This window comes from Peromyscus leucopus, chromosome 19 (assembly GCF_004664715.2).
Source record: "Peromyscus leucopus breed LL Stock chromosome 19, UCI_PerLeu_2.1, whole genome shotgun sequence".
NCBI lineage: Eukaryota > Metazoa > Chordata > Mammalia > Rodentia > Cricetidae > Peromyscus > Peromyscus leucopus.
The window spans coordinates 78,225,774-78,251,883 of NC_051079.1; the positions used below are offsets into that span (position 1 = coordinate 78,225,774).

A 26,110-nucleotide genomic window follows, 5' to 3' on the forward strand; every position below is an offset into this window, starting at 1 on the left:
GTGCCACTCCCTTTGGGGCCCATTTTCTCTCAAACTACCACACCACACTTCTAGTTTGATTCTCTCTGCCTTGTATTTTTGGTTGAGGATGTGATCTATCAGCTTCCTGCTATGCCTACTACATGCTGCCATGCCTCCTTGCCATGAAGGACTTTTATCCCTCTGAAGTATAAGCCAAAATAAATTATTTCTTCCATAAGTTAGTCACTTTTGGTCATGGTGTTTTATTTATCATGGCAATAGAAAAGTAAATAATACACCTGGTCTCCATAAAAAGGACATCTAGTGTTATTAAGGTGATAACCCTTCATTTACCTGGTGTGTGCATCTAGGGACTAACAAAGACTCCTAGTTATCCTCAGAGCTTCATTTCAACTTGGCCCTCACTGCTGACTCAAATTGGCTATCTTCCCATCCCTTTCCCTTTGTCCATCCATCCATCCATCTGTCCACATGGACCTGGTCTTGTATCTCACCTCTAAGTTCTCTAGGGTCCTCTGCTTTGCCTATGCAGTTCAATTCAACTTTTAGGTCCAGCTCAGTCTTGTCACCCTGCCTGGCTCTACACACCTTCAACAGCTCTCCAGTTGGGTTATTAATATTTTATCTATGCACTGAAGAAATTTTCTTTCTATTTGTATCTGTTTGCCTCTGCCTCTAGTAAGGCCTTTTTAAACTCCTTGAATTTTTCTGTGGCCTCTCTTACACTTTTGTATCTACTCTGTAGCCTACATACATACATACAGATATATAGATATATAGGTAGATAATATACATAAAGATAGATGATAAACAGATTTACTGTATGATGTATAATGTTGATTTAAGAGTTAGTATTAGTAATAGGTAACAGACAGACAATTGAACAGACAGATGGTAGATGATAGAAACATTTACTGAGTAATGCATAATGTTTGACCTGAGAATTAGTGTTAGTAATTAAGATAGAAATACAAGAGCCTATGTTTTCCATTTGCCAATTTTCAAGAGAAATTGGAACAATTTGGAAAATAGCAGCCAACAAAGCCAATACAGTTCATAAATTTATTATTCAATCAATTCTGACATGTGAAAAGACACAAACATGCTTGTTTATGTTTCCTGCATAGCACATTCATATCAACTACTGCACAGTAGGGCTTCCAATCTGAAAACTAACATGGGCTCACCAGTGAATCAAAATTGGCAGTGGCAGCATGTGGTTGGGGTGTACTTCAGCTTCATTCAACAGGCCATGCCACAAAAACATCCCCTCTGTTATGTGTGAACCTGATTAGTCTTAACAATTAAAAACCCAGAGTCAAGTATCAAGGGTGAAAGCTGAAAGATCAGAGAAGCAGACAGCAGCTACTTCTTACCTCTATGAATCCTCAGACAGAATGGGGGGCCAAGATCCTGTCTCCACATTTCTGTCTCTACCTCCCTAGTCCTGGGATTGAAGGCCTGCACTACCACCATCTGGCTCTGTTTCTCTTTTAAAATGGTTCAATCTCATGTAGCCCAGGGTGGCCTTGAACTCTTGATCTTCTTACTTCCTCTTCCCAAGTGCTGGGATTAAAGGTGTGTGCCACCACTGCCTGGCCCCTATGGTTAACTAGTGGCTTGTTCTGTTCTCTGATCTCCAGGCAAGCTTTATTTGTCAGTCACAAACAAAATACCATACAACACCTCTGAAGATGAGTTCACAACAAAGTCCTAAGCACACAGGAAGCCAAGCCATGATGGCAAGCATGAGCCAGTAGACAATAAATGAATATAGTCCTTACCAGAAGAACATAAGAAAAACAATCCCACCTGAAAAAAAGATAGGAAATAAACAAATTTAAAATAGCAGGAGACCAAGTGTAACAGTACATGTTTTAAATCTCAGTGCTCAGGACAGCCTGGTCTTGAGGGGACCTCACATTAGAGCACTGAGTCAGTCTCTCCTCTCTGAAACGACAACAGCCCCAGGGAAGACTGAAGTCTGCTTGAGCTATTTCATTTCCTGAAGCAGACTCCATCAACTTTGACTTTGTTTGCAGCATGGACATACTGTCCATTTGTCAGAATTCATGATCCTCTGTGTAGGTTCCCAGTGCCCTTGATAGTGCAGAATTTGGGCATGGAGGCAGATAAGGACATGGCATGATGGTATGATTCTTTTTTTTTTTTTTTTTTTTTTTTTTTTTTTTTTTTTTCGAGACAGGTTTCTCTGTGTAGCTTTGCGCCTTTCTGAGCTCACTTGGTAGCCAGCTGCCTCAACTCACAAAGATCCCTGCTCTGCCTCCCAAGTGCTGGGATTAAAGGCGTGCGCCACCACGCCCGGCCAATGGTATGATTCTTATATTAAAATAGTCCCCAGTAGTCTCTCTTGCTTGTGTATATAGGATTCAAAGCTAGAAAGAGACACCTGCCACCTTCTACATGTTCAGAATTACTTTAATTTAATCCTTTTCTGTGAGTAGGTGATAAACTCCGTAGCTACACCTAGATCTTCTCCCTTTATCCACAACTGTTGGTCTCACTGTATAGCTGGGTGTTAAGGACAGAGGCACTGAAGTACAGAATGGCTTATATTCAAGGTAGAAGTTCCTTGCTGGAATTTTACTTATTAGAACTCTGCTATTTCTCTTTAACTGTTAGGAGTATAAGTCAGTTTTTCCTTCATCATAGAAAATGTTCCCACTGTCTTTACTATGTAAAATATTTCACAAAATATTACAATAGCTTTGTGCTCTCATTAACATCTTGTATCAAATGCTTCACAAAGGTCAAGAGCCAATTCCTTCCTGAGGCTGCCTGAGTATACCGTTCAGCTTCTTCAGATCAGCACAGCTGTAAAATTTAGGCCTATGAAGCTTATTCACTCAGGAAACTGTGTCTTCCCTCACAGTGACCTGTGGCAGCTGTTACCAAGTGAACCAGAACATCACAGCTCTCTGGTCTGAGCAAGGACACCTATCTATGTCCAGTTAGTAGATGCATATATTCTTTGCCCAAGAATTAAAAATGACAGTTGCCAGACATGTAGCTTGTAAAAGACAGGATTGCCTTTGCATCCCATTGCATGGATAGTGGCTTGGAGCTGAAGTAAAGACTACTTCTCTGGTGGTAGCAGTGTCTGGTTTTTGTGTCCTCTTCACCCCTTCTCACATTTTTTTCCATTACTTCTCTTGGTTTTCCTTTGTGGCATCTGCTCTAGGAAACCTTGAAGGACAAGGGGCCACCACACCTGTGGCATTAGTTATTAAAATAGGAATTTGTTTCTTAAATCTAAAACTATTTCATGCTTTCTTCTAATTTGTCATAGAAATATATGGCTTTGTTTTGTCCTCCATTCTGGCTTTGCTGTCTCTTCCACTGTCTTGTCTGCCCTTTGCCCTGGTTCCCTGCAGGCCCACAGCTCACATCAACCTAGATATACCCCTTCACTAACTAAGGATGTAGAGATGATAGATGAGAGTCTTGGGGGGCAGTGGACACTGGAAACCATGCTCTCTGATGGATCTATAAAGCTCAGGGTCACCCCAAAAACAGGTAAAAAGAATGTGTCCTACAGCACCTACTTGCACTCTCTGAGAATCATGGGAGCCCATTGTGCCCACATCAGCAGTTTCTGTAACACAAATCTTAAAAGATCTTATTAAATAAAAAACACAGAGCCAGATGTTGGGGTGAATTCTGAAAGATCAGAGAAGCAGAACAAGCCACAGCTAACCTCACCTTGCTAACTTCTCAGCCAATCCTGTTTCCTCAGACTGGAAGCCTCTGAGTCCTCACCCAAGTGGATCTCAGCTGAACTGCTGCTAAAAGCCTAAAAGCTTAAAAGCCTCTAGTTCCTGGTTTTCACGCATTTTATATCTTTCTGCTTCCTGCCATCACTTCCTAGAATTAAAGGTGTGTATCACCATGCCTGGCTGTTTCCAGTGTGGCCTTGAACTCACAAATGTGATAGGATTAAAGGCATGTATGCCACTATTTTCTGGTCTCTATGTCTATCTAGTGGCTGTTTTGTTCTCTGACCCCAGATAAGTTTTAGGGTGCATATTGGGGGACACAGTATCACCACAAGTTTCTCTAGTTAAAACCACATAAGGAAATAGCACTGCCTGCAATATGGTAAAAACAACAACAAAAACATCAAATACTAAGAATGAATGCACTCAATGACTTACAGAACACCCACACAGAAAATGAAAAAACAGTGTTTTCAATTAAACTAAGGTTGGTTTAAATTCATGGTGAGATACACCATACCCAGAAGACTTATTTCCATCATGAAGATGTCAGCCTTTTCCACATCAAACTATATAATTGTGGGATTACAGTGGAAGCAGAGACACTTTGGGTGAACATTGGCACTCTAATTTTAGAATCTTCATTGACATGCATGTGTCAATATAATAACATTTTTAGGAGATGAGGGGATTACCAGATGGCAAGGAATAGGTTTCTCAGAGACTAGGCATAGAAGGCTAAGTGGGATAGTGCAAGTCAGGCAGGCCCACAAACAGCACTGCTCTGTAATCTGGCAGTTCTCTCCCACCCACCAATTCCCAAATAACCACCCAGAGGTTTATATTAATTATAAATGTTTGGCCAATGGCTCAGGCTTATTACTAGCTAGCTCTTACATTTAAATTAACTCATTTCTATTAATCTATGTATCCTTATGTGGCCTGTGGCTTACCAGTTCTTTCACATCTTGCTTCTTGGGTGTCTTGCAGTGTCTGTCCACCCTTCTTCTCCCTGTCTTTAGTTTGAATGTACCACCTAACCTTATTCTTCCTGGCCATTGGTCAAAACAGCCTTTTCTATCGACCAATGAGAGCAACACATATTCTTAGCGTACAGAAAGACCATCCCACAGCACTGCTCAGAGACAAGTGGCCTGGACCTATGAAAACATCCACTCCTGCAGTCATCTAAGCCAGAGAAAACTCTTATCTCCTCTTTTGTATCATAGACATTTTTAGAGAAAGCAAAGCAAAGATAGGAGGAAGAGTGGGTACATTATAAAATGCCACCATATGAAGATGATGCTGTCACACAAAGACCAGTCTTACAGTTGTGATACTGGGCAGAAAGATAGATTCCAAAGAATCCAGTGTTCCTTTGGTATGGGATTCAACCTGTGTGTGTAACATAAATCATAATTTAGGGGTGCCCCAAGAGGCCCTATAGAGATGCTGCAGGACCTGATGACATTAGTAGGCTGGGTTCCCAGTGCAAAGAATAAGCCAAATTCTTCATTATGAGGGTGGTAAGGGTCATAGAAGACCTCTCCAAGTTCATGGGTTATCTGTACATGGTATAGTCGAAACCTTAATGTCAGCTTTGTAGGTCAAAATTTCTGCAGATACCAGAGAATTCCAGTAACTGAAAAACTGGCTTCCTCTAAAGTCTGATTTTCTTTAAGGAGGTTAGAGGAAAGAGGACCAGAGAGAGGGTCATGATCTGGTGGGTCCTAGGCATTTCATGGACCTGGGTAGGTGGAAGTAAATGATACAATTGGCCTGAAGGACCAGAGTTGAATTAGGAAAGGGGATAGCTGAGTGCCCATTGCTTGAGGGCATAATGATACCACCATGCAGGCCAGATCCTAGGGGTCATAGAGTGAAGATGCCCTGGGGTGACATGACCATGGAGGCACATCCTTCCAGGAAGTGTTGTTGGAGCCTCAAGATTAAAGGTCTGTCTTTTTCTCAAAGCTTTTTTGTTTTTTTTTCACCTGTGACTTGCCTTTGAATGATTGATGGGGATCATGTGATTCTTAACCACCAGAACACATTAATTCAGGATGAGGCTAAAGCAACAGCTTCTGTATTTCAGACTGATGTAATGCACCAAAACATTTATGACTACATCCATGTGGATGACCGGCAGGACTTCTGCAGACAGCTGCACTGGGCCATGGACCCTCCCCAGGTGGTGTTTGGACAGTCCCCACATGCCGACACAGGTAGGCCAATTTCAATGACGTCCACATTTTCCTCTATATCCACATGGAAATTCCTTCAGGTTCTACTTTCTCTTGAGCCCTCCTCTCCATACTCCTCCAGCCAGCAGTTGGTCCATCCTAGGCTCTGTGTGGCTACTGGGGACCTTTGCATCATGGTGCTTGCTCCAGTCTCTTCTGCTTTTCACTATGGTAGATACTTGAGATACTCAGCTCATAGAGAGAAAAAGGTTATTTTGTTTCATAGTTTGGAAGGATTCAATCCATTAACTTTGCTTTTAGGCATTTAGTGAGGGGCAGCACATTATAGTATGAGTGTCTGTTGAGGCAAACTCCTTATCTGCCATCCAACTCAAAGAGGAAAAAGAAGGGAATCGGGTCCATGTTAATTACTTTAGCTGTTGTGCAACAAAAGCAGCTTAAGGAAGGAAGGTTTAATTCTTTTTTTTTTTTTTTTTTTGGTTTTTCGAGACAGGGTTTCTCTGTGTAGCTTTGTGCCTTTCCTGGAGCTCACTTGGTATCCCAGGCTGGCCTCAAACTCACAGAGATCCGCCTGGCTCTGCCTCCCGAGTGCTGGGATTAAAGGCGTGCACCACCACCGCCCGGCGGAAGGTTTATTTCTGTACACTGTTGGAAGATAGAGCCCATCATAACAGAAAAGCCATGGCTTCAGGGCATGAGGCAGCTGGTCACATTGCACCCACGGTCAGGAAATGGAGATGGATGCTAGTACTCGGCTCTTTTCTCCTTTTCATTCAGCCTTGGACCCCAGGTCATGGAACGGTGTCACCACGTTTCAGGTGGATCTTCCCACTACAATTAATCCTGTCTAGAAACTCCCTCACACATGTCCAAAGGTTTGTTTATTGAGCTATTCTAGAGCCTATCAAGTTGATAATCAAGATTAATAATCACAAATCTACCCCTTGTCATGTTAACATCCAAACATATCACTTTAAATTGTAACTGGATCCCATAATACCTTTCAAGAACACACCCTAAAGCCCTAACACCTCTCACTGCCTCTTATAAGTTTCACCACCTGGGGTCCATGGGCCTTTGGAGGATACCCAAGATCCAAACTCCAGGCTCTGCCATGTTTGATATTTTCAACACTCCCTAAGAACTTGTCACTTGTTTCACAAACTCTCTCAAGCCCCTTACCTTCTAGACAGCTTCTTTGGACCTATTTACATTTAACTGAAAAACAAAAACAAAACCTTCCACAGTAGTAGTTATACTTTGTGCACTAGAACCCTGTAAATCATTCCCCAACAAATTCATTGTACACAATTGATAAAGATGAGCTGTGCATAGAATATTTCCATAAGTAGTAGGTAACCATGGGGTTGAAGGAGACAGATGCATGCGGGTCCTGGACTTCATCCAGGAGTTCATTCAGATGATGGCTTCCTACAGAAACTTTAAATAATTCAAAGAAAAATTTCCACCGAACCTTAACATCCAACAGAATAATTTACCTTAGACTTAAGGTGCCTTCATGTCATATCATTTATGCAGCTCCAATGACACTTAGCGAGTGACCTTGGTCACACATGCATCAGTGCTAAAAATCAACGTCATTAAGGGTAGCGCCAATGAAAGCGAAATCCATCAAAGCACTGTCTCTTGGAGACACTGGGTGACAAAGGCTTGGGGAATCGTGGAGAGATGTGCATTTTAAACAGAGTGGCATGTTTGTTACAAGCTTCATGGCAGCTACTTACTGTTCTCCTGTGTGCTTATCCACTATCTTCATAGCTCTAGTCTGTTGTTTCCCAGCCTAATCATCACATTTTAGTTTGCATTATTTGAATTATCTTATCAGACAGTACCATCCTGGGGAAGTTGCTCAGGGCCCAGGAACGGGGCAAAGGCTTGCCGTCAGAGTACTCAGCCTTCTTGACACGTTGCTTCATCTGTCGTGTTCGCTGCTTGCTGGACAGCACCTCTGGCTTTCTGGTGAGTGGGTGGATGCCAGGCACAGGTGGAATACATTTTACCCTGCTGAAGAAAAGGTGGGGACAGAGTGGACACTGCATGGAGGCTCTAAGTAAGTAAGCTGGCAGAACTGGGCCTTGACAGCACTCACTGACAGGTGGATGGGAAGGAAATGATATAAGGCTCTGGAGGACTATAAGAAAAGCAGATGAAATATTTAAAAATTGACAATTTTCAATTCAAGTTTAGTTGTACATTTATTTAAAACTCGTTTAAAAGTCTTTTCTAGGGCTGGAGATGTAGTAAATAAGTACTTATGTACTTCCCTCGCATGCACAAAGTCCTGGATTTGATTCCCAGTGCCACATAAACTGTATATGGTGGCTCACACTTAAAATTCCAGCAGTTGGAAGGTGGAAGTAGTGGGATCAGAAGTTCAATTATCCCCAGCTACATAGCAAGTACAAGGACAGCCTGGGGTGCATAAGACCTGTCTCTGAATACATAAATAAAGATAAAAGTAGGGCTGATGAGATTGCTCAGTGGGTAAATGTGCTTGATGTCAAACCTGATCACCTGAGTTTGCTCTCTAGGACCCATATAGTGGAAGGGGAGAGCCAACTCCTGGAAGTTGCCTTCTGATCTCCACATGTGCACCATGACCTAGCTGAGTCCACAGTTTTGGTTGCAGCCCCTTCCCCCGACAATACTTAGGTCTCCACCATTTTAAAAATGTAATATTTTTCTTTACTTTTTTATTAGTAGATTTATATATTTTATTATTTTACTTGAGAATGTTTTGCTTGCATACATGTATGTACCTTGTGCATGCTTCATGCCCGTGGAGATCAGAAGAGAACACTGAATCCCCTGGAATTGGAGTGACAGATGGTTTTGAACCCATGTGGGTACTAGGAATTGAACCCAGGTCCTCTGCAAGAGTAGTATGTGCTCTTACTGCTGAGCCATCTTTCCAGCTTTAGGTTTACACTTTTTACATTTGACCATTTCATCTTCCACCTCCATATAGAAAGAAGAAGAGGTTATCCTCTCAGGACTTAGCAGAGCAAGGACTCTGGAACCTGCCAACCTTGCCAGGCCACACTGCATTTGCCCTTTTAGAACCTTGGCCCCTGGTCCATGTACCCTCCCTCTCCAGTCAGTCACCGCTGTCTGAGAGTCCCTGGACACCCTACCTTGTCTTAGCAAGTATTCATCTCTGAGTCCTCTGACTGACCTCAGCTCCCACTGGTCAGCTTCCAATGAGCTCAGCTTCCTAGATTGATTTGTGGACCCAGGACCGTAAGATCCTGTGACCACTGCATATTGTCCTTCTGGTCCACCTAGAACAAACCTGGCATATATGCCCCATATATCTAACCTGGACAAAGGTTCTCAAAGGATTCCCATCTCCACAACCTGGACTAAGGATCATGGGAACGTCCCATCTCCTCCAACTGGACTGAGTTTCCAGGAGAAGGGGTTATCTCCCTCACCTGGACTATGGAGCCCCAGAAGTCAAGCCCTGGGGGCTGCAGATCCTTACAGAGCATACACCAAAGGGTGAGCTGACAATTCTTAGCAGGCTTACTGTACACCTGGGAAAGAGCCCTAAGGAAATCTGTATGGGGTCTGCCTAGAGCCTCAGTAAACTCTCTTGTTCTATCATAATTTGTGAAGATTTTTCCAATTCACACCAGCTTCACCCAGCTCTGTATCCATGGCTCTGTGAGCTACCCACAAGCTGTGGTGAGTTGGAAAAAGACACAGGATAAAAGATCACAGCTTATATTACTTAGGAAGTTTCCCTCCCTCCACCCACCATGTACTTTTTCTAGCTATATTTTTAGCTTATTGTTTGAGAATTTAATACATATATAAAACATATTTTGATGATATCCACCCTGAATCTCCCTGCATGTGGGCCTGCCCATAGGAGTTAACAGGGAGATTCAGGGCATATATCATCAAAATATGTTTTATATATATATTAAATTTTCAAGTAATAAGTTAAAAATATAGCTAAAAAAGAAAAAAGGTGTGATTTATGCCTCCATTCAAATCTATTATCTCATACCAATTCACAAAGAACCACTGACACTGGGTTAATCCACAGGCACTTCACAGGCCCTTTCCACTTCATCCTAAAGTCTAGGCAGGGGTGGGGAGGGTGCTGCCTGCCCAGGATCAATTGTTAAAACATTGAGATCTGATTGACTTTGTGTCAATAATTCTCAATCAGCCATAGTGGGAATATTTATATCAAAGAAACTGACAAACACTGAAAATCTAGAATTGTTTTCCTTGGAGCTGGGCATTGAATGTTTCCCAGTACACCACTGCCTAAAATTGCCCACACCATGTATGTGATTGACACTAAGTGAATCCTTGCAAGTATTTGTTCATTCCACAACCCATGGATGTACTCAGGCATGGATGAGCTGGGAAGAAGGGAAGAGTGATGGAAGAAGAGAAGATGGATGCATAAAGGGATAGAGAGGGTATGGGTTCATGCTGCTAGGTCATCTGAAGGCAGGAGAACCCTGAAGGAACTTGGGAACTAATTCAGTGATATAGCAGCCTTCCCTATATGAATATATATATATTGGTTTTTTGAGACAGGGTTTCTCTGTGTAGCTTTGCACCTTTCTTGGAACTCACTCTGTAGTCCAGGCTGGCCTTGAACTCACAGAAATCTGCCTGTCTCTGCCTCCCAAGTGCTGGGATTAAAGGCATGCGCCACCATTGCCTGGCCCCTGTATATTCTAGATTAATAAAATTAAGTTGTCCTTATCTTATCATTAAAAGTGAGAAATACTAATTTGGAAATGGAAAGTTAAAGCTAGATCAGCTCTCAGGGAACTCCTGCAAACGATGGCTGATGGCTTGGTATAAATCTGTGACAACTCAAGTAGATGTGTACTTATATCTTTCTCTATATACACACGTGGGGGCAGGGGAGGTGTCACCATGTGCGTGGGTGAGATTATGCTATCCATAAATGGTCTCCAGACTGCCAGTGAAGGAACTGTAGCCCTAGGGCAGAGCTAGTATCCAGGAGGCTGAGAGTCACTAAGGTAGGGGAAGCAGGGGTTTCCTAAACGGTGAGAATGATGGTATTGCTACAAAGTTACCTTCACGACTCTGTGAACAACTGTCCTTCTGTCTTTAAAACACCAGACTATGCAGTTCCAAGGAAAATTGAAATTCCTGTTTGGACAGAAGAAGAAGGCACCATCCGGAACAGCCCTTCCCCCTCGACTCTCATTGTTTTGCATTGTGGTGCCAGTCCTGCCTTCTGTGGCTGAGATGAAAATGAAAAGTGCATTCTTGAGGGCAAAGCACAGGACAGACTTTGTGGTTACAGTGGACTCAAGGTGAGCATTATCACTTTACAACATTAAACTATGATAGCAAAATGTCCTGCATGTTGTAATTTCTATTTAATTTTTCCTAGCAAATAAGAAACATGAAGTCTGACATTTTAAAACCCTTATACAAAGCACCTGACTATTCTTAGAGAAAAGTATCTTTTCAAAATTGGTGCAAACTATAGCATCACACACTTTCATTGCAGCTACACTAAAGCTGCCCTTAACCTCTAGGCTCAGAGTAAACAAGCCCCCAGAGAGAGGCCAAAGTGGGCCTGTCACTCTATGGGCCCTGCCATCTCCTCGGTTTGTTGGTGTTGGGCACAACACAGATATTTAGCAAGCACAGGCATATCGAAGGTTAGTGTCAGGACTGTGCCAGATCTCTAGGCCCTCATCTGGCCAGTCCCATGGCATTTTCTCAACTTTCAAGAATAGAAAACACTCCTAGTTTTCTGGGCCATGTCTATGATTGATTCATGGATCCATTTCCAGGAGTGATTTAAAATGCTATGCATATAAAGCTATTTTCTACCTGGTATAGTGACATGGGAGTACGAGGTCAGAGAGAGTTGGGAGACAGGGATGCCTCAGTTCTGAATTTGGTTTCTGTTGTGTGATACTATTCCTGGAGAGACATGAACAAATGTCTTCTCATCTGAGATACTGAACTGAAGATGTTGTGCCCAGAGACACGCCCCCCCCCCAAAGACCACCAAGAGACTGAATCTGATGCAAAAGCAAAGAATTTTTGTATTGCGAGTTAACTTGGGACTCTCCGTCGGTCTGACACAGCAGCAGAGCAGAAGAAACCCCAAGTAGCAATGGGGCAGGGTTTTTAAAGCAAAGGGGGCTTGGGGTCTACAGACTACATAGGAACAGACTCAGGATTCATTTATGTGAGTGGTAATCATGTTAGTAATTTTTAATCGGCTAGGGTTAGTTGGTGGTTACAGTTATCCATTTTGGGGCAGGCCTGGACAAGTCCCAGGCTTTGTCCTTGAGCTGCCATAAAGGCTGGCTGGCCTAGCACGTACTAACTGTGGGGGCTGGCTCAGTGGCCCGGACTCTCACATTGACCCATGCACGGTAGCTCTAAGTTGGCGAGGGGTCCCAGACAGTAAACAACTGGCTGAACCTTAATTGGTCAGAACACATGCAGAAAGGAAGTTACTGCAAGGACTGTCTTTTGTTCATGGCCCTCCCAGAAACTGCTTGTTCAAGTCTCAGGAAACTGAAATTGAGGCCTGATCTCTGAGAGAAGACTGAGAAACCTGTTATGGCATCTACTTGGTCCTTTCAAAGACAGATCAAAGCATGGATATCATAAAGTCCAACTTGATAAACTAATGACTTTTATTAGGGTTACTTATAGGAATGTGGATGAGGGGTTACTTACAGGAACAGAAATGACTCAAAGACAGCTACATCACTAAAGCCCACTCCGGCATGAGTGACAGATCACAAAAGCTGGAAATTTGGGGCATACTGCCTATCTTTTAGGCAGCTCAATAGGTTGGAGAGTGGCCTTTCCTTGTGGCTCTGTTGGTCTGAGTCTTTTCTAGGCACCTCAGGCCCTCTGAGGGTCTTCTAGGAAGTTTAACTTGTGAGATTCTCAGCAGTTTTTGCTGCTTATATACTGTTGGTAGATGCCTAGTGAATCTGTTCAGTTTCAGGAACTTCCTGAAGCTATTTTGAGTTATTTACTTCTTGTCTTAATGAATGATCTTCCATGAAGGATTGAATGCTTTGCCTTCCTTAGGACATCCTGTTGTTTTGTTTCACTTCCCTGTAAACATCCTGACATTAACTATTTCTTTTACATCCTATGCCTTAAGGCATTTCCCTCTGAGATGAAAAGTTCTAATCTAGGAGGGAGCTGCTACACAACAATTTTCCACTAGATTGTAGGCAACACTTTCTCCTGTTCTGCTATGATAGTAGTAGTCAAAACAACCCTAATTCCCAGACACTTGTATGTCCTTTGGTGACTAAAGCAGAACCAAGCTGCCCATCACCCCCTCCAGAGCATAGTTAGGTCTCAGGCTATGGTTGCATTAGCCAAGACAGCAAGGCTTGGAATAAATAATGAAAGCTGAGATGGACTCTCCATTTATTTAAAATTGAACCAGGAGTTTCAGCTGTAACCCTGACCCTGGCCGTAACCTGAGCTATGGTGCTCTTCTCATAGAGGCAGTTGTGAGCTCTTCCATGGCCTTGGTTGCTGGAAGAGTGCCGGGGAGGGGGCCTCTGGGACCGCCATTTCCTCATCAATCTTGTTCCCTCCACAGTACAGCCTCCATGAGGGCAGTTAAATGCCTTATCAGGCCATTTCAGGAGGCACTTCCCATTCTACTAGCCTCCCCATCCTGACCTGAGGATGTCATGCCCCAAGCAAGCATCCTGGGACAGTGCCACTAATGAACCCTTCCTCATCCATGAGCTACTTACTCTGTGATCTCTCTTGGCTTATTGGCTGAAAAGGAAGGGATCCTGTTTGCTCTGCTGCACCAGATCCCTTCTCTCACCCTTCTTGGCCTCTCTGCTGCAGCCAAGGCTGAATGACCACTCTGTGGCTTAGTCTTAGCCCATGGCCTTGGTCCCCTGTAATTGCTCTTGGAGAAGTCCCCTTGTTTGACCTAAGTGTCTGTTGCCTTCCCATTTTGCAGGGAATAACAATAAACACCAGGTGGGAAGAAAACCTCAGCGGGTTACCAATTCAGCACATGAATACAGGTTAACTGACCCTCAGGAGTAATTTGTCAAGTCTGCACAAACCCACAGACACAGAGCTCACCACCACATACAATATGTACACTTAGAAGATGCAGTTAGCAAATGTTTCAGCCAGTGGTGGAAATCTGGCCCCCATTATTTCTGCCTTTCTTCCTTAGCTGCGTGCCTTTGTCTGTTCATCTTGCTCCTTGTCTTAGTTAGGTTTCTATTGCCGTGAAGAGACACCATGACCACGACAACTCTTATAAAGAAAACATTTAATTGGGGTGGCTCATTACAGTTTCAGAGGTTCAGTCCATTATCATCATGTTGGGGAGTATGACTGTGTATAGGCAGATGTGGTGCTGGAGCTGAGAATCCTACATCTTGCAGGCAACAGGAAATCAACTGACTCAGTGGGTGGTATCCTGAGCATAAGAAACCTCAAAGTCCACCCCCACAGTAACACACTTCATCCAACAAGGCCATACCCATTCAACAAAGCCACACCTCCTAATAGTGCCCCGTAAGATTATGGGAGCCAATTACACTCAAACCACCACACTCCTGGATCACACTTTATGTATATTTCCCAACCACGACAACTTTCCAATGGATGTATACAGTGACAAAGGACATTTACAACAGACTCAGAAATACAGGTGGAATGCAGGTAGTCACATACCTTAGCTGAGCCATCTACCTTTAGGAATATTATCACCACTGGCAAGCTTGTCCTGCTATTTTCAGTGGTGGTCTCTGTTGCTTGCTTATATAGTGGCTTGTTTACCAGACAACACCAGTGGTTGCATTTAAGGCAAGCACCTGAAGCCTGCCTCTCTCCTGTTGGGTTTGGCTTCACCCTGCCACCGCATCTGTAACTCATCTCCATCTTCTGTAAATGATATGTGCACAACAACAGTCACATAAAGTTTTCCTTTCTGTGCTTTGATTTCCTAGACTTGTTATTCTTACTTTTGTCCAGTGCCTACCTAGCACTGAAGCCAGAGTTGCGCCCCCATTGTCTCCTAAGTGCAGGGCATATGGAAGTAGCCTCCAGGGATGAAACTGAGACTGAAGATAGCCTAGGAGGTTCCCAACCTGAGCTGGCAAACTGATAACATCAGACTTCTAGAACATTCTAAAAATAAGTTTGTGTACTTCCTCTTTTTTTTTTTTTTTTTTGAGACAGGGTTTCTCTGTGTAGCTTTGCGCCTTTCCTGGAACTCACTCTGTAGACCAGGCTGGCCTCGAACTCACGCTGCCTCTGCCTCCCGAGTGCTGGGATTAAAGGCGTGTGCCACCACTGCCCAGCTTTCCTCATTTTATTAAATTAAAGAAATAGCATATAAAATATAAGGGAAGGGCTGGGCAGTGGTGGCGCGCCTTTAATCCCAGTACTCGGGAGGCAGAGGCAGGCAGATCTCTGTGAGTTCGAGGCCAGCCTGGGCTACCAAGTGAGTCCCAGGAAAGGCGCAAAGCTATACTGAGAAACCCTGTCTCGAAAAAAAAACAAAAAACAATAAATAAATAAATAAATAAATAAAATAAGGGAAGAAAAGCAAGGCCAGTGGGGAAAATACTTAAATGCCATGACCTAGCCAGCCAGAGCCCAGTGGTCTGCAGAGCCCAGTAGTTTTCAGGGGTAGGCCCTACCTGTGCAGGGTCAGTGGAAAGATCCGTGTATATCAATCTAAAGGAGTACTCTGCCTTTGTTCACTGTTTGAGTTTCCTGCTTTTAAAGGGTAATTTGGCTTGTTTCCATCAGAGATTCCCACAAACTTTCTTTTTCCTGAATGCTTTTCTAGCCCCAAAACAAAGCTCTGGGAACACTAATGCTGTGCTCAAAGCTAGGCCTGGAGAGAGACCTCTAGTGCACCCTGGAACCCAAGTAGGAAAATGCAATTTCTGGTGCCATTTCACTCTGTTTTCTAGGTATGGTGGGCACAAGATTGGGTACATAGGCCACCCCCCTTCAGGGAGACAAAAAGATGGACTTGTAGGATTTCTGAAGGCAGTAGCCCTTTAAGTAGGTGCCATACCGTATAAACGATTCAGACTCTTAGGGAGAACCTGGTGTTCAGGACTCTTGCCCCTCTGCTTTGACCTAAATTCAGAACTGCTTTCAGCAAGCACATCACATTCATTCTCCGCAGGGGCAGAGATGGTGGTACCAGGCCCCGAGAGCTGCTCTGAGAGCAGTGCATGGTTACTGCAGGAGCGGCTGCTGTCCCTCACAGCTTTCTCAACAAGGGTTGTGTTGGCTGTTTGTCTTTGTTTCTTCAACCTGCTATGTTCTTTTACCTACCTGCTAAAATTTATTTCAAATCCCCAAATCAACCCTTGCCACAGTTTTGTCATTGTCCATAGATACACAATTGGGAAAAATAGGATTCTCAGAGAGTACACATTCCCAGCAGTGCCCCAGCAGGCCAGGTTTCCTTCTCTCTCAGTCTCAGCTCCTTACAGACCGCAGGCACAAAGAGCACAGAGCACTCTGGGGTGAGTTCAGTAGATAGAGTTTGAAGTCCAGCACTGGCACTCAGCAGAGAGGCATCATCAGGCAAACCACCTAAATTTCTCCTCCCAAAAGCAAAATGGCTATCTATCAGGATGACTCAAAATTATTTTAAATAGAATTTAAGGGAAAAATTCATGACTCCAGGAGCCCTAGCAGGCCAGCTTGGCCACCCATCCAAATATGTCCACTAAAGAAACCAGTAGTGATGAAAGTGGAGAAGGGAGACACCAATGGTAGTGGAGACAGGAACATATGAAAGGGCCCCATCTTTGGAGCATTTACATGAGCATCTGGCTAGAATAGACGCAGAATTGGGGTAAGAGTAAGAAGTATGCTTAATTAAGCAGTTCCAGTCAAGGCATGGTAATCTTGTTAACCATTGTATCAGTTCTGGTTTTGCAAAATGGTCTGAAAAAGTCTTTATTGCTTGAGGAGATAAACTGGGTCTCAGGAGATGGTTAGTGTTTCTTCAAGCTACAGCCCTACCATCATGGACAGTCTGTCTTATGAGGCCCTCCTGTTGCTGAAATATAAGGTGTCTTCAGGTTTGGGGAAATGACTAAGACCTTTGGTCACCCTTCGAGAATATGAAACAGGATGCAGTAAAAAGCTGACAAGAAGATGCCTCCATTATTTTTATCTTTGTGTCTTAAGCCTTGAAGACGAATGAGATAGTGTGTTGGATGATTTTATGTCAACCGCAAGCTAAAGTTATCTGAAAAGGAGGGAACCTCAATGGAGAAAATACCTCCATAAGATCCAACTGTAGGGCCTTTTCTTAATTAGTGATTGATGGGGGAGGGCCCAGCCTATTGTGGGCCCTCCCCCATCCCTGGGCTGGTGGTCGATCCTTGGGTTCTATAAGAAAACAGGATGAGCAAGCCAGTAAACAAAATTCCTTTCTGGTCTCTGCATCAGCTCCTGCCTAGAAGTTCCTGCCCTGCTTGAGTTCCTGCCCTCACTGCTTTTGATGATGAACTATTAAATAGAACTCTGAGTGAAATAGACCCTTTCCTCCCCAAGTTGCTTTTGGTCACGATACTTCATCACAGCAATAATAACCTGAACTTAGATGCTTCATGAATGATTAGTGTACCTATATACGTAGGAAGCAGGTGACCTAAAGTAAAGGACACAGATGCAAAGTGAAGGTAGAGATGCCAGACTTTCATCCTGCTTTTAGATAATTTTTGAGCCCAAGTGAGGAATTTTGTTTTTAATAAAAACAGCTTCCAAGTGCCTGTTATAACTCTCACCCCAACCCTACACCCCCATATTTACCCTGGGGATAGTGGCTTTGTGATCACTAGTTCATTGTTAAAATGATGGTATATGGTGGTATTTTATTTGTACTGAAATATGATTTTAATTGTATGTTAATAAATAAAGTTGCCTGGGGGTCAGAGCTATTAGAGCCATAGCAAGAGCATGGTGGTGGTGGCGCATGCCTTTAATCCCAGCACTTGGTAGACAGAGCTAGGTAGATCTCTGTGTGTTCAGGGATACAGCCAGCATTGGAGACACAGGCCTTTAAGACCTGGAGGGCTGTACATACAGACAGTGACGAGGCAGTCATGTGTTTGGGTTTGCAACAAATGAGAAGGCAGAACAGAAAGACTATATAAAGACAAACACACAGGAAGTAGGTCTCTTTCAGAGAGGTAGGACCACTGCAGGAGGAAGGGTAAGGTTTTAGCTCTGAGCTCTGACCTCTGACCTCTTGGCTTTCTTCTTTACATTGGTTCTGTGTTTCTTATTTAATAAGATGGTTGGTTACATCTACAATGGTATAGAACATAATTTCCTTGAATCATAGGAGTCAATTGTATTTGCCTTCTGGAGGGGAGGAAGGTGCAATCTCTAAAGCCACCTATGTGCCATCTACCTCCTACAGTAATTAATTATATTATATTTATATTAATCTCTGCAATATAAAGATTAAAAGGTGTAAGTTATTTCTATCTTCTCTTGAAAAAGCAGTAATATCTGTGTTGCTAATCCCTTTCATTGTCATATTGTTAACATACATTAATGCTGTTATCTGGTCTTCACAGGGCAAAAGCTGTTACAAGTCTGTGTGAATCAGAATTGCATCCCAAACACAATTACTTAGCAGGTACTTCTAAAACTTCATGTTTTCATCTTTTCTCTATGGCAAGATGCTTTTGTCCCTGAGAGAGTTCCCCATGCCTGCAGAACTCTGTGTGTTCCCTGGAGATGCCAGGGCCAGCAGGGAGTACCACTGAGATAATTGCCTGCTACTGTCACTTTGGTCCTGATCACTGCTGAGAAAAAACAAAAACAAACAAACAAAAAACCTTCCCATTAGCCCTCATTCTGACATCTTTCTCCTCTCTAAATTCTAATAGGAAGGAGTAATGGAGAAAATGGCATTTCACTGTTCAGGGGACAAACAGATAGGAGCCACTGGGCCCGGGCCCTAGCCAGGCCTTCATGTCTGTGCCTCAGGGGTGGTCCTGATCTCCTCCCGGACCCCAAGGGGGCTTCAGGGTAAGTGGTACCAGGCTGCACAGTCCCAGCCCCTGGTTAAGTTACTATGGGTATCAGAGTGAAAGGATGGGATAGGCATGGGTAAGAAATAGTGGCTGTAGCCCTGACACCTGTATTCCTGTATACATCCTCTCAGCCTGCACAGCAAGGAGTTTGGGAGGAGCGTGTTTGGCTCAGAAATCCTTTCAGGTCACAGCCCTTCTCTCACTTGCCACCTGCCACTGCCCACCCTCTCACCCGACCCTAACCAGGGGTCTCTATCAAATTGGCTACTAGGTAGAACCCTCCTTATCTCTCATCACACAGGTGCTAGTCCTGAAGCCACAAAGTGTCCTGGGGTCAACCTCAGGACTGTTTTTTTATTAGTATTATACTAGTCATGATCATATGGCTGATGGAGGATGCTCACCCATGCCCAGTAGTGCTTCCCTGGAGCAAGGAAAGCAGCATGCTGCCTGGGAACTTAGGGACCAAGGCAGGCAAGGTAGAACAAGGGAGGCTCTTCATTGTTCCCTTGGATTGACAATAGGTGGTTGAAAAAGCCAATGTGGTCTGGGAAGACTTGAAGCTGCCCTTGGGATTCAATTGGTTACATACTAAGTTGCTACCCTCTCATAGAAAGGCCGAGGCCCCCAAGGAGGTAAGAATATCACTTCTGTTGTTATGTTCAATGGCTATCTTTTCTCTGAAGGGACAGAGAAGAAGAGGACCAGAAGCATGCACCAAGGAGGTCCAATGGTGCCCGGGGGCAGAGGGAGATGCACAAGTACAATTATGGCTTGGAAACACCAGTACACTTGAGGCACCTGAACTGGAACACAGAACAGAGAAGTCAGGAGGTCACTACCAAGCTGACTCGGCAGCCTAGTAAGAATGAGCCATCCACATGTCCAATGCCCCATAGTTCCTGTATGCCTTACTCTGGAAGTCAGGGCATGTTCAGTGCCAGCAATATGACTTCTTTCAAAGATTCACCAGACCATCCCACTGGTGCCTACTGCAGCCAAATGAACAGACCCTTGCAAGATATCCACCAGGGCCAGGTACATCCTTCCACCTGTCATATCCCCCAGGGAAGCCTGGGATCCAGGATCCCTCTGCCTGGAATGCAGCGCTTCACAGCCAGGGGCTTTTCTACAGAGGATGCAAAATTGCCCAGTCTGCCAGTGACCATAGACACTCCATGTAATCCGATATTGTCACTGGAAGTACCGATCAAGATGGAAAATGAATCTGGGTCCCAGGATATAGTTGATGCCAGCACAACTAGCCGGGTGTGGCTGGGAGCCAGCGACATGGCCAGGAGACATCTGGTCAGTTTCCCTGCCAGGATGCATCTAAAAACAGAGCCCGACTATAGGCAGCAGGTCTGTACCCCACACCTTGGGCATAGTATGCTGGAAACTAATCCCCACAGCAGAGATACTGTTGGATCCTGCAGGGAGCAGGCTCCTTTCCTTCCTGCACATTGCACCTGCCTGGATCCAGAGCCTCCTCACCACCTCTTCATGCGGGGCCACAGTGAAAGCCAGCACCCCTCTTTGGGCCAAGACTGCAGAGCTCCTATTGTTAAGCGTGAGCCCCTGGACTCACAATCATGGGCTTCTCCTGGCCAAGTGGCTATGCCCAGAATATTTCCTAAGAGTGCCTCTATAACTGTGATCCCACCCAAATGCTCCGATGGAATTTTCCTACCCTAGAGCTGCTGCTCTGGTGGAAATCTCAGTCATTGGATGATACGATATGATCAGAGATTCTTCTGGTGATGTTCTTTACAGAACTCAACGAGTGAGGCTGATTCCGTATGTGTAGTTGAGAAGTAAAGCACCTGAATCATATAGAGCATCAGAGGATTCTCATGCATAAACCTAGGTCTGTTCAAGTGGAAAGCATTTCTCTTTGAGAAATTAAAGTGTTTAAGAAAGTAGCCAATAGTATTCTATGCTGGGCAACCCCCAACTGATGTGTCAAAGTGATGTGCCCTGGTGCCCAGTCTTGCTACATCTCCTGCCTGTATGCAGCAGAAGTTCTGAGGCTCTGAGTTAGATCTGAAGCCACACTTTGCATAGTGGTGGTCGGGGAAACATTCCATCCCATTTGGTGTTTTCTGTGGATTTCTGAGTATGGTTTATGTACCTGTGTCCCTGCTCATATCACATGGTAGAGGTTATAGTGTCCAGGCCAGGAACCAGAGAAGCACAACATACAGAAAAGGGTGAGCCACACTGATGAGGAGGCATTGTCCCTGGCTGTTGTCTATAGGGCTTTCAGGTAAGGGCAACAGTTCCTAGCCCAGGGAGACTTAGGGAAGAGGAAGGCAGCTAGTATTTGTTTTGAATTGTAAAGGCAATGCACTCTGATTGTAGGAAATGTGAATATCAAATAAAAAACAGAAAGGATGGGTTACCACAAACCATTGGCAAATGACTTATGGCTGATGGTGCAGGTGAGTGTTCCAGGGAAGGGCTCGTCAGACCAGAAATCCTGCTGTATTAGCACAGGGTCCACTGAACAGGAAAAATCCTGTTGTGCTCTGCTTGCCTGTATGGTACAGATAGTCTTCCTTGGTGATGATCATCCACCTCTGACATTACTTCCCCTGAGGTCTTAAGAATGTTGCTGGAGCTCATGGCTAATTCTACTAGGTATTCTCTTCAATACAGACTTTATCTCCTTTACCTCTGGCTCCAGAATACCATTGCTTAGCTATTGGCTTTGTGAAGAAGCTGTCCGGAAAACGCCTATCACCTTGTTAGAATCAGGTTGGGTGGGTAGGACCAGGTCCTCTGCCCAGCTTTTGAGCTGTCTGGCTCTCAAGAGGAGTCACTGTGGGACAGGGATATGACTGAAGATCTAGAACTGAGAATACCCACTATGAGAGCCTAGGGACTTTTGTTCTCTCTGTCCCTCAGTCCACAGAGGCTTTTCAAAGGGCAAGACAGGAAATATGAGGCATGCTCATACCTTCACTCCAGCTTCTCCATTACCTGAAGCATGAATTCAGGATAATGTCCCAGCTCTGCACCCTGTGCCCAGCCACCTCTCTCCCTCCTTTACTTAAACTGTCTTAGTCCCACTTTACGCTCTTCTGCCAAGCATAGCTTACCCTAGAATTATTAATGAATAACAACAGGTATAGTTTGAGTCTTCCTCATCATTTCCTGTTTTAACCAATGCCCAGCTCCCAAGGACAGGACATGCTCAAACCACTCAAGTGTCTGAAATTCTAGTATTTCTCTCTGAATGTGATTAGCTGTGTTCCTATCACACAGACTCGGGATCCAATATGCTTCTTACACAAGAAGCAGAGAACACAGTAGACTTTTATGCTCCAATGTATACAACATTTCCCAAGCATCCTGGAGCCAGTGGAAGAAACCTGGGAAAAGAGGCCAAGAAGAGGGAATTCAGAGACATATTTAGGCATGGTGATGTATATTCCAGCACTCAAGAGATCAGCAGTTCAAGCCTACACGAGATCCCTCTCCAATAAAATAAAATAAAATGCATTATTACATATTTACTAATTTTCGCTAGATCCCCATCCCCTTGCTATATAACCAAAGAAGAGCTGTGACCCCTCCCCCCCAAAGCTCAGTTGTCTCTGCTCATGCACTCTAAACTTTCAGATGTACCTCATCTGGACTGCTGCTGGGATGAGTTACCAAATGTGGAGTGTGGTCAGCTCAACTGGGACCTGGGCTTCTGTGAAGGTCAGGCTTTGTGGACACTGAGTTAGGCACTTGGATGTCAGTTCTGCAGATTTTGTGTGTTGGAGGGATGCCATATCACAATGTACGCAAACTTGGATACCTGGTGCCAACACTGTCCAAGGAAGCTCAAATCTCCTACACTGCACCTTTGTTGCTCATTCATCACAAATGCCCAGTCAACTTGCATGGGAGGTGCACAAAGGTTATTCCTGCTTTAGGATTTCACCATCTACACTAACTACAGGCTCACACTTCTGGTGATATTTAACTTTTGCCCATATGGCTAAAAAATCATAATCAAATATAATGAGAGATGGGCTAAGAAGGAATAAATACAAAGTGTCCTTTATATTTGCAGTTTCTACTAGAAGAAAGTCCTCAAGATCTAGACTGGCCCAATGAGCTTTAAACAGATATACTACAATGAAGCTTTCTGTGCTGTTTGCTCGGTGCTCTGTTTTAACAGAGAATCCAGATGCATTTCTCATATTGTGGTTTGTACTAAATTTGCAAAACGTGTAAAATAAACCTCATGTTTCCATGTATTTAGTGTAAGATTGTGTGCCTTTTTCTTCAGAGAGCGTTTTGGATTTACATTTTAGGACAGCAGAAGGGAAATGTGAAAGTAGAAAGGCTGGAGTTGAGGGCTGGGGTTGGGCCCTCCTCTGCTCTCATTGAAGGCTGGGACCCTCATGTGCCCCCAGGACACCCCACACTCACACTGCCTGTCAAGAGTGAGGAAGGCATGGCAGAGGGATCTTTTCATCCAGAGATATTTTTATCCTACAATAGTTACCACACTTTTTATTTACATCATATGCATTTTGTATGTTCACAACAGTCTCCATCTGTGGCTTTTGACAAAACCTCGGCCATTAGATGCTGATGTCACCACCACACATTTTCTCAGGCTTAACTGGCCATTGTGAGGAACTTCCTCCACTACTAACCCTTTTGTTTCTTATGTTTTAAATTTTCTCTTATAACAGTTTCACCATGTTTAATTTATCTATTTGTGCTCATTTGAGCACACTTCTACTTCCCATTCTGTTTTCAATTATGTATGATCAAGTCTCCCTTTCCCCACTTTCTCTGCTTGCTGGGATACTCTGTACTCTCTCTTCCTTTTCTCCTTTTAACTTGTCTGGATGTTATAATTCTATATCCTTGTTGCATATTTGATAACACCTAATCTGCAACTAAGCAAAAGCTCTGTTCTCTGAGAACACGAACAGATCTTGGCCATATCAGAAATCGTTTCTGTTGAGATTGAGGGGGCCCAAAGAGCCCCTCTGGATTTTCTTTGCCAATGACTGAGCCTCAGTACTACTCTTCAGGCTGAGAAGGAGGAGTTTGTTCCAAGTGAAGTGTCTTTAGTAGCCTGCCCTACATAGCTATGCAGCCTTCTAGCCACCCCCACTCTTTCACCAAGGAAGCTCTGAACTGATTATCTGGGTTTCCAGAAGGAATCTCCATCTGCTCTCCACCTACTTGGAATCTGTGCCTCCCTTGCTCTGGGTGGGTGTAAAGTGGGTTTGCGGCATTCATCTTCCTGCTTCAGGGAAGCAGACCTCAGTCACCACTTCATTGTTTCTTTCCCTACCTTGGACCTGGTTATTCCTATGCCTGCCTATGAATCCACCTCTACATTAGAAAGTATGCTTAGTATATTCATCCAGTGACCCCAAGTGTTTCCTGAGCTCTGTCACTGTGTGGTTGGCCAAAAACAGAAATCAAGAAAGATTCTTAATTTTTTTTTTTTTTTGAGTTGTAAGGAAATAGGAGTTGAATCCTTTACTGAAGCAGTTCACTTCTAGTTAGGCTAGTTAACTGAATCTGTTAGGGAGCACCATGACTAACCTCTCTACCACATAGTAGGCAGCAGTGGATTAGGAGTTAGATATAAGGTAGCCAAGAAAAACTACAGCTTTGTCTTGGTAGCTGTGCTTTCTGATTTTGCATTAAACACCCATGAAGCTGAAGTTCTTCCTGATATATTATAAACTAAGACCAGAGCACTTTCTCAGTCACAGCTTATGCAATAAAGGAGGGTCTGCATCTTCAAAAGACTGACTTCATCATATCATTTGCATTGTAGTTATGACAGGTTACCCACATTGGTCCTTTACTGAATATCTGCCCTGACATTCACTGGTTTGGGAGATCCAGACTTTGTAGTGGTGTTATGGGTAGGTGTGCTACTCAACAAGAGTGTATGCAGAAAAGGTGAAAGAATAAGACCTGTCAGGGCATAGCTGTCAGACCTGATGCGTTAGTGGGAGAAGTTAAACCCGTCAAAATTTACTAAAAGTTCATACCAGTTCAGACTTTCCCATGAAAGTCTCTGTGGCTGCAGAGGTAGGGAAACTCGTAAAAAGTTTCTGGCTGTTCCTAGTCGCCAAAGCAACCTGATGCTTCCTTGCTTCCTTCAGCTGGAGGAATTCCACCAGCTGTTTTTTGCTGTTTTTGTTTTCTTTGTAGCTGCTATGGCTATGTTAACTATAAGCTATCTGCAGCCCTCTCCTCTCTGTGCCTCCATCGTCTTAAACGCCTGAAATCTACCAGCTGTCAGAAACCTCTGGAGGACAGGTGAAGGCAAGGTCAGCAAGAAGAAACAAATATACGAAGTATAAGTAGTGTAACTTTGAACACACGACACAGTAAAGAGATAGAGAGGTGTGGAGAGACTGAGGTGGCTAAGGAGAGGAACCGAGCAAGGGCAGACGTGAGGTGAATCCAGAGAAAAGGGGTGGGTACAGCAGGTGATACATCAGAAGAGAGGGCCGGGAAAGGGCCAAACGTCAGAAGGCTGAGCCAGGCCAGGATCCGCAATCCCTGGTCATTTTGAGTCTGTCACAAGGGGCAGGACATGCCTCCAAGGAGACTCCCGAAGATTTGCCCGCTCAGCAACAGCCTTCAAGGCTACCCTGGTCCCGTCCTTCCGCCCCAACCTCGGAAACGGAAGTGACCTTGCTGCACACTTCCGGTCGGGCTCCGGGAGGTGGAAGCAGCTTTGCGGACGGTGAGGAACCTCAGTTCTGGCGGCCTCGGGTCGTTGAGCTGTGGGCGGGGCTCTGGGCTGGCACAGTGTGCCCCTTCGCGGGTTTGTACTTCGGCGGGGGCCACACTGTCCGACGTTTCTGGCGGCCTTTGGTGCGGCACCCTGGGCGGGTTTGGGTCTATCCTCGATGAGCGTCCCCCCTTGGGCGGGGCTGTTTCAACCCTCTGAGTTAGTTCCCTTTTGCCCCTGTGGCCCCAAATCTGACAGTCCTCAGGCTGCCATTGGAACCAGGCTTGATGGAGATCCCGTGTCGTTTCTTACCTTCTGATTCTCTGTGTTCAGGTTTATAAGTGTATTCTTTCTTGCAAAGGTTTTGTCAGCTTTCCTTAAGCATCC

The 26,110-nt window shown here is 44.3% G+C and overlaps 2 protein-coding genes across 3 annotated transcripts in view; both read left to right on the forward strand.

Annotated features, from left to right (window-relative positions):
- The window catches only part of Ahrr (aryl-hydrocarbon receptor repressor), a 98,501-nt gene extending 75,243 nt beyond the window's left edge, over positions 1 to 23,258 (forward strand). Inside the window, exons 6-11 of the mRNA XM_028873640.2 lie at positions 5,815 to 5,944; positions 7,770 to 7,903; positions 11,063 to 11,259; positions 18,544 to 18,605; positions 18,859 to 19,000; positions 19,692 to 23,258. Coding sequence (XP_028729473.1) covers positions 5,815 to 5,944; positions 7,770 to 7,903; positions 11,063 to 11,259; positions 18,544 to 18,605; positions 18,859 to 19,000; positions 19,692 to 20,700 — 1,674 coding nt within the window. The 3' untranslated portion in view covers positions 20,701 to 23,258. The remainder of the gene's footprint in view (positions 1 to 5,814; positions 5,945 to 7,769; positions 7,904 to 11,062; positions 11,260 to 18,543; positions 18,606 to 18,858; positions 19,001 to 19,691) is intronic.
- A 2,387-nt stretch (positions 23,259 to 25,645) lies between these two features.
- The window catches only part of Exoc3 (exocyst complex component 3), a 31,215-nt gene continuing 30,750 nt past the window's right edge, over positions 25,646 to 26,110 (forward strand). The window contains exon 1 of one of the 2 annotated variants that reach the window (XM_028873644.2): positions 25,646 to 25,735. The gene's annotated coding sequence lies outside the window, so the exon portion shown is untranslated. Of the gene's footprint in view, positions 25,736 to 25,797; positions 25,817 to 26,110 lie in introns of those variants that run through there. The other variant, XM_037197247.1, reaches the window with a different exon arrangement.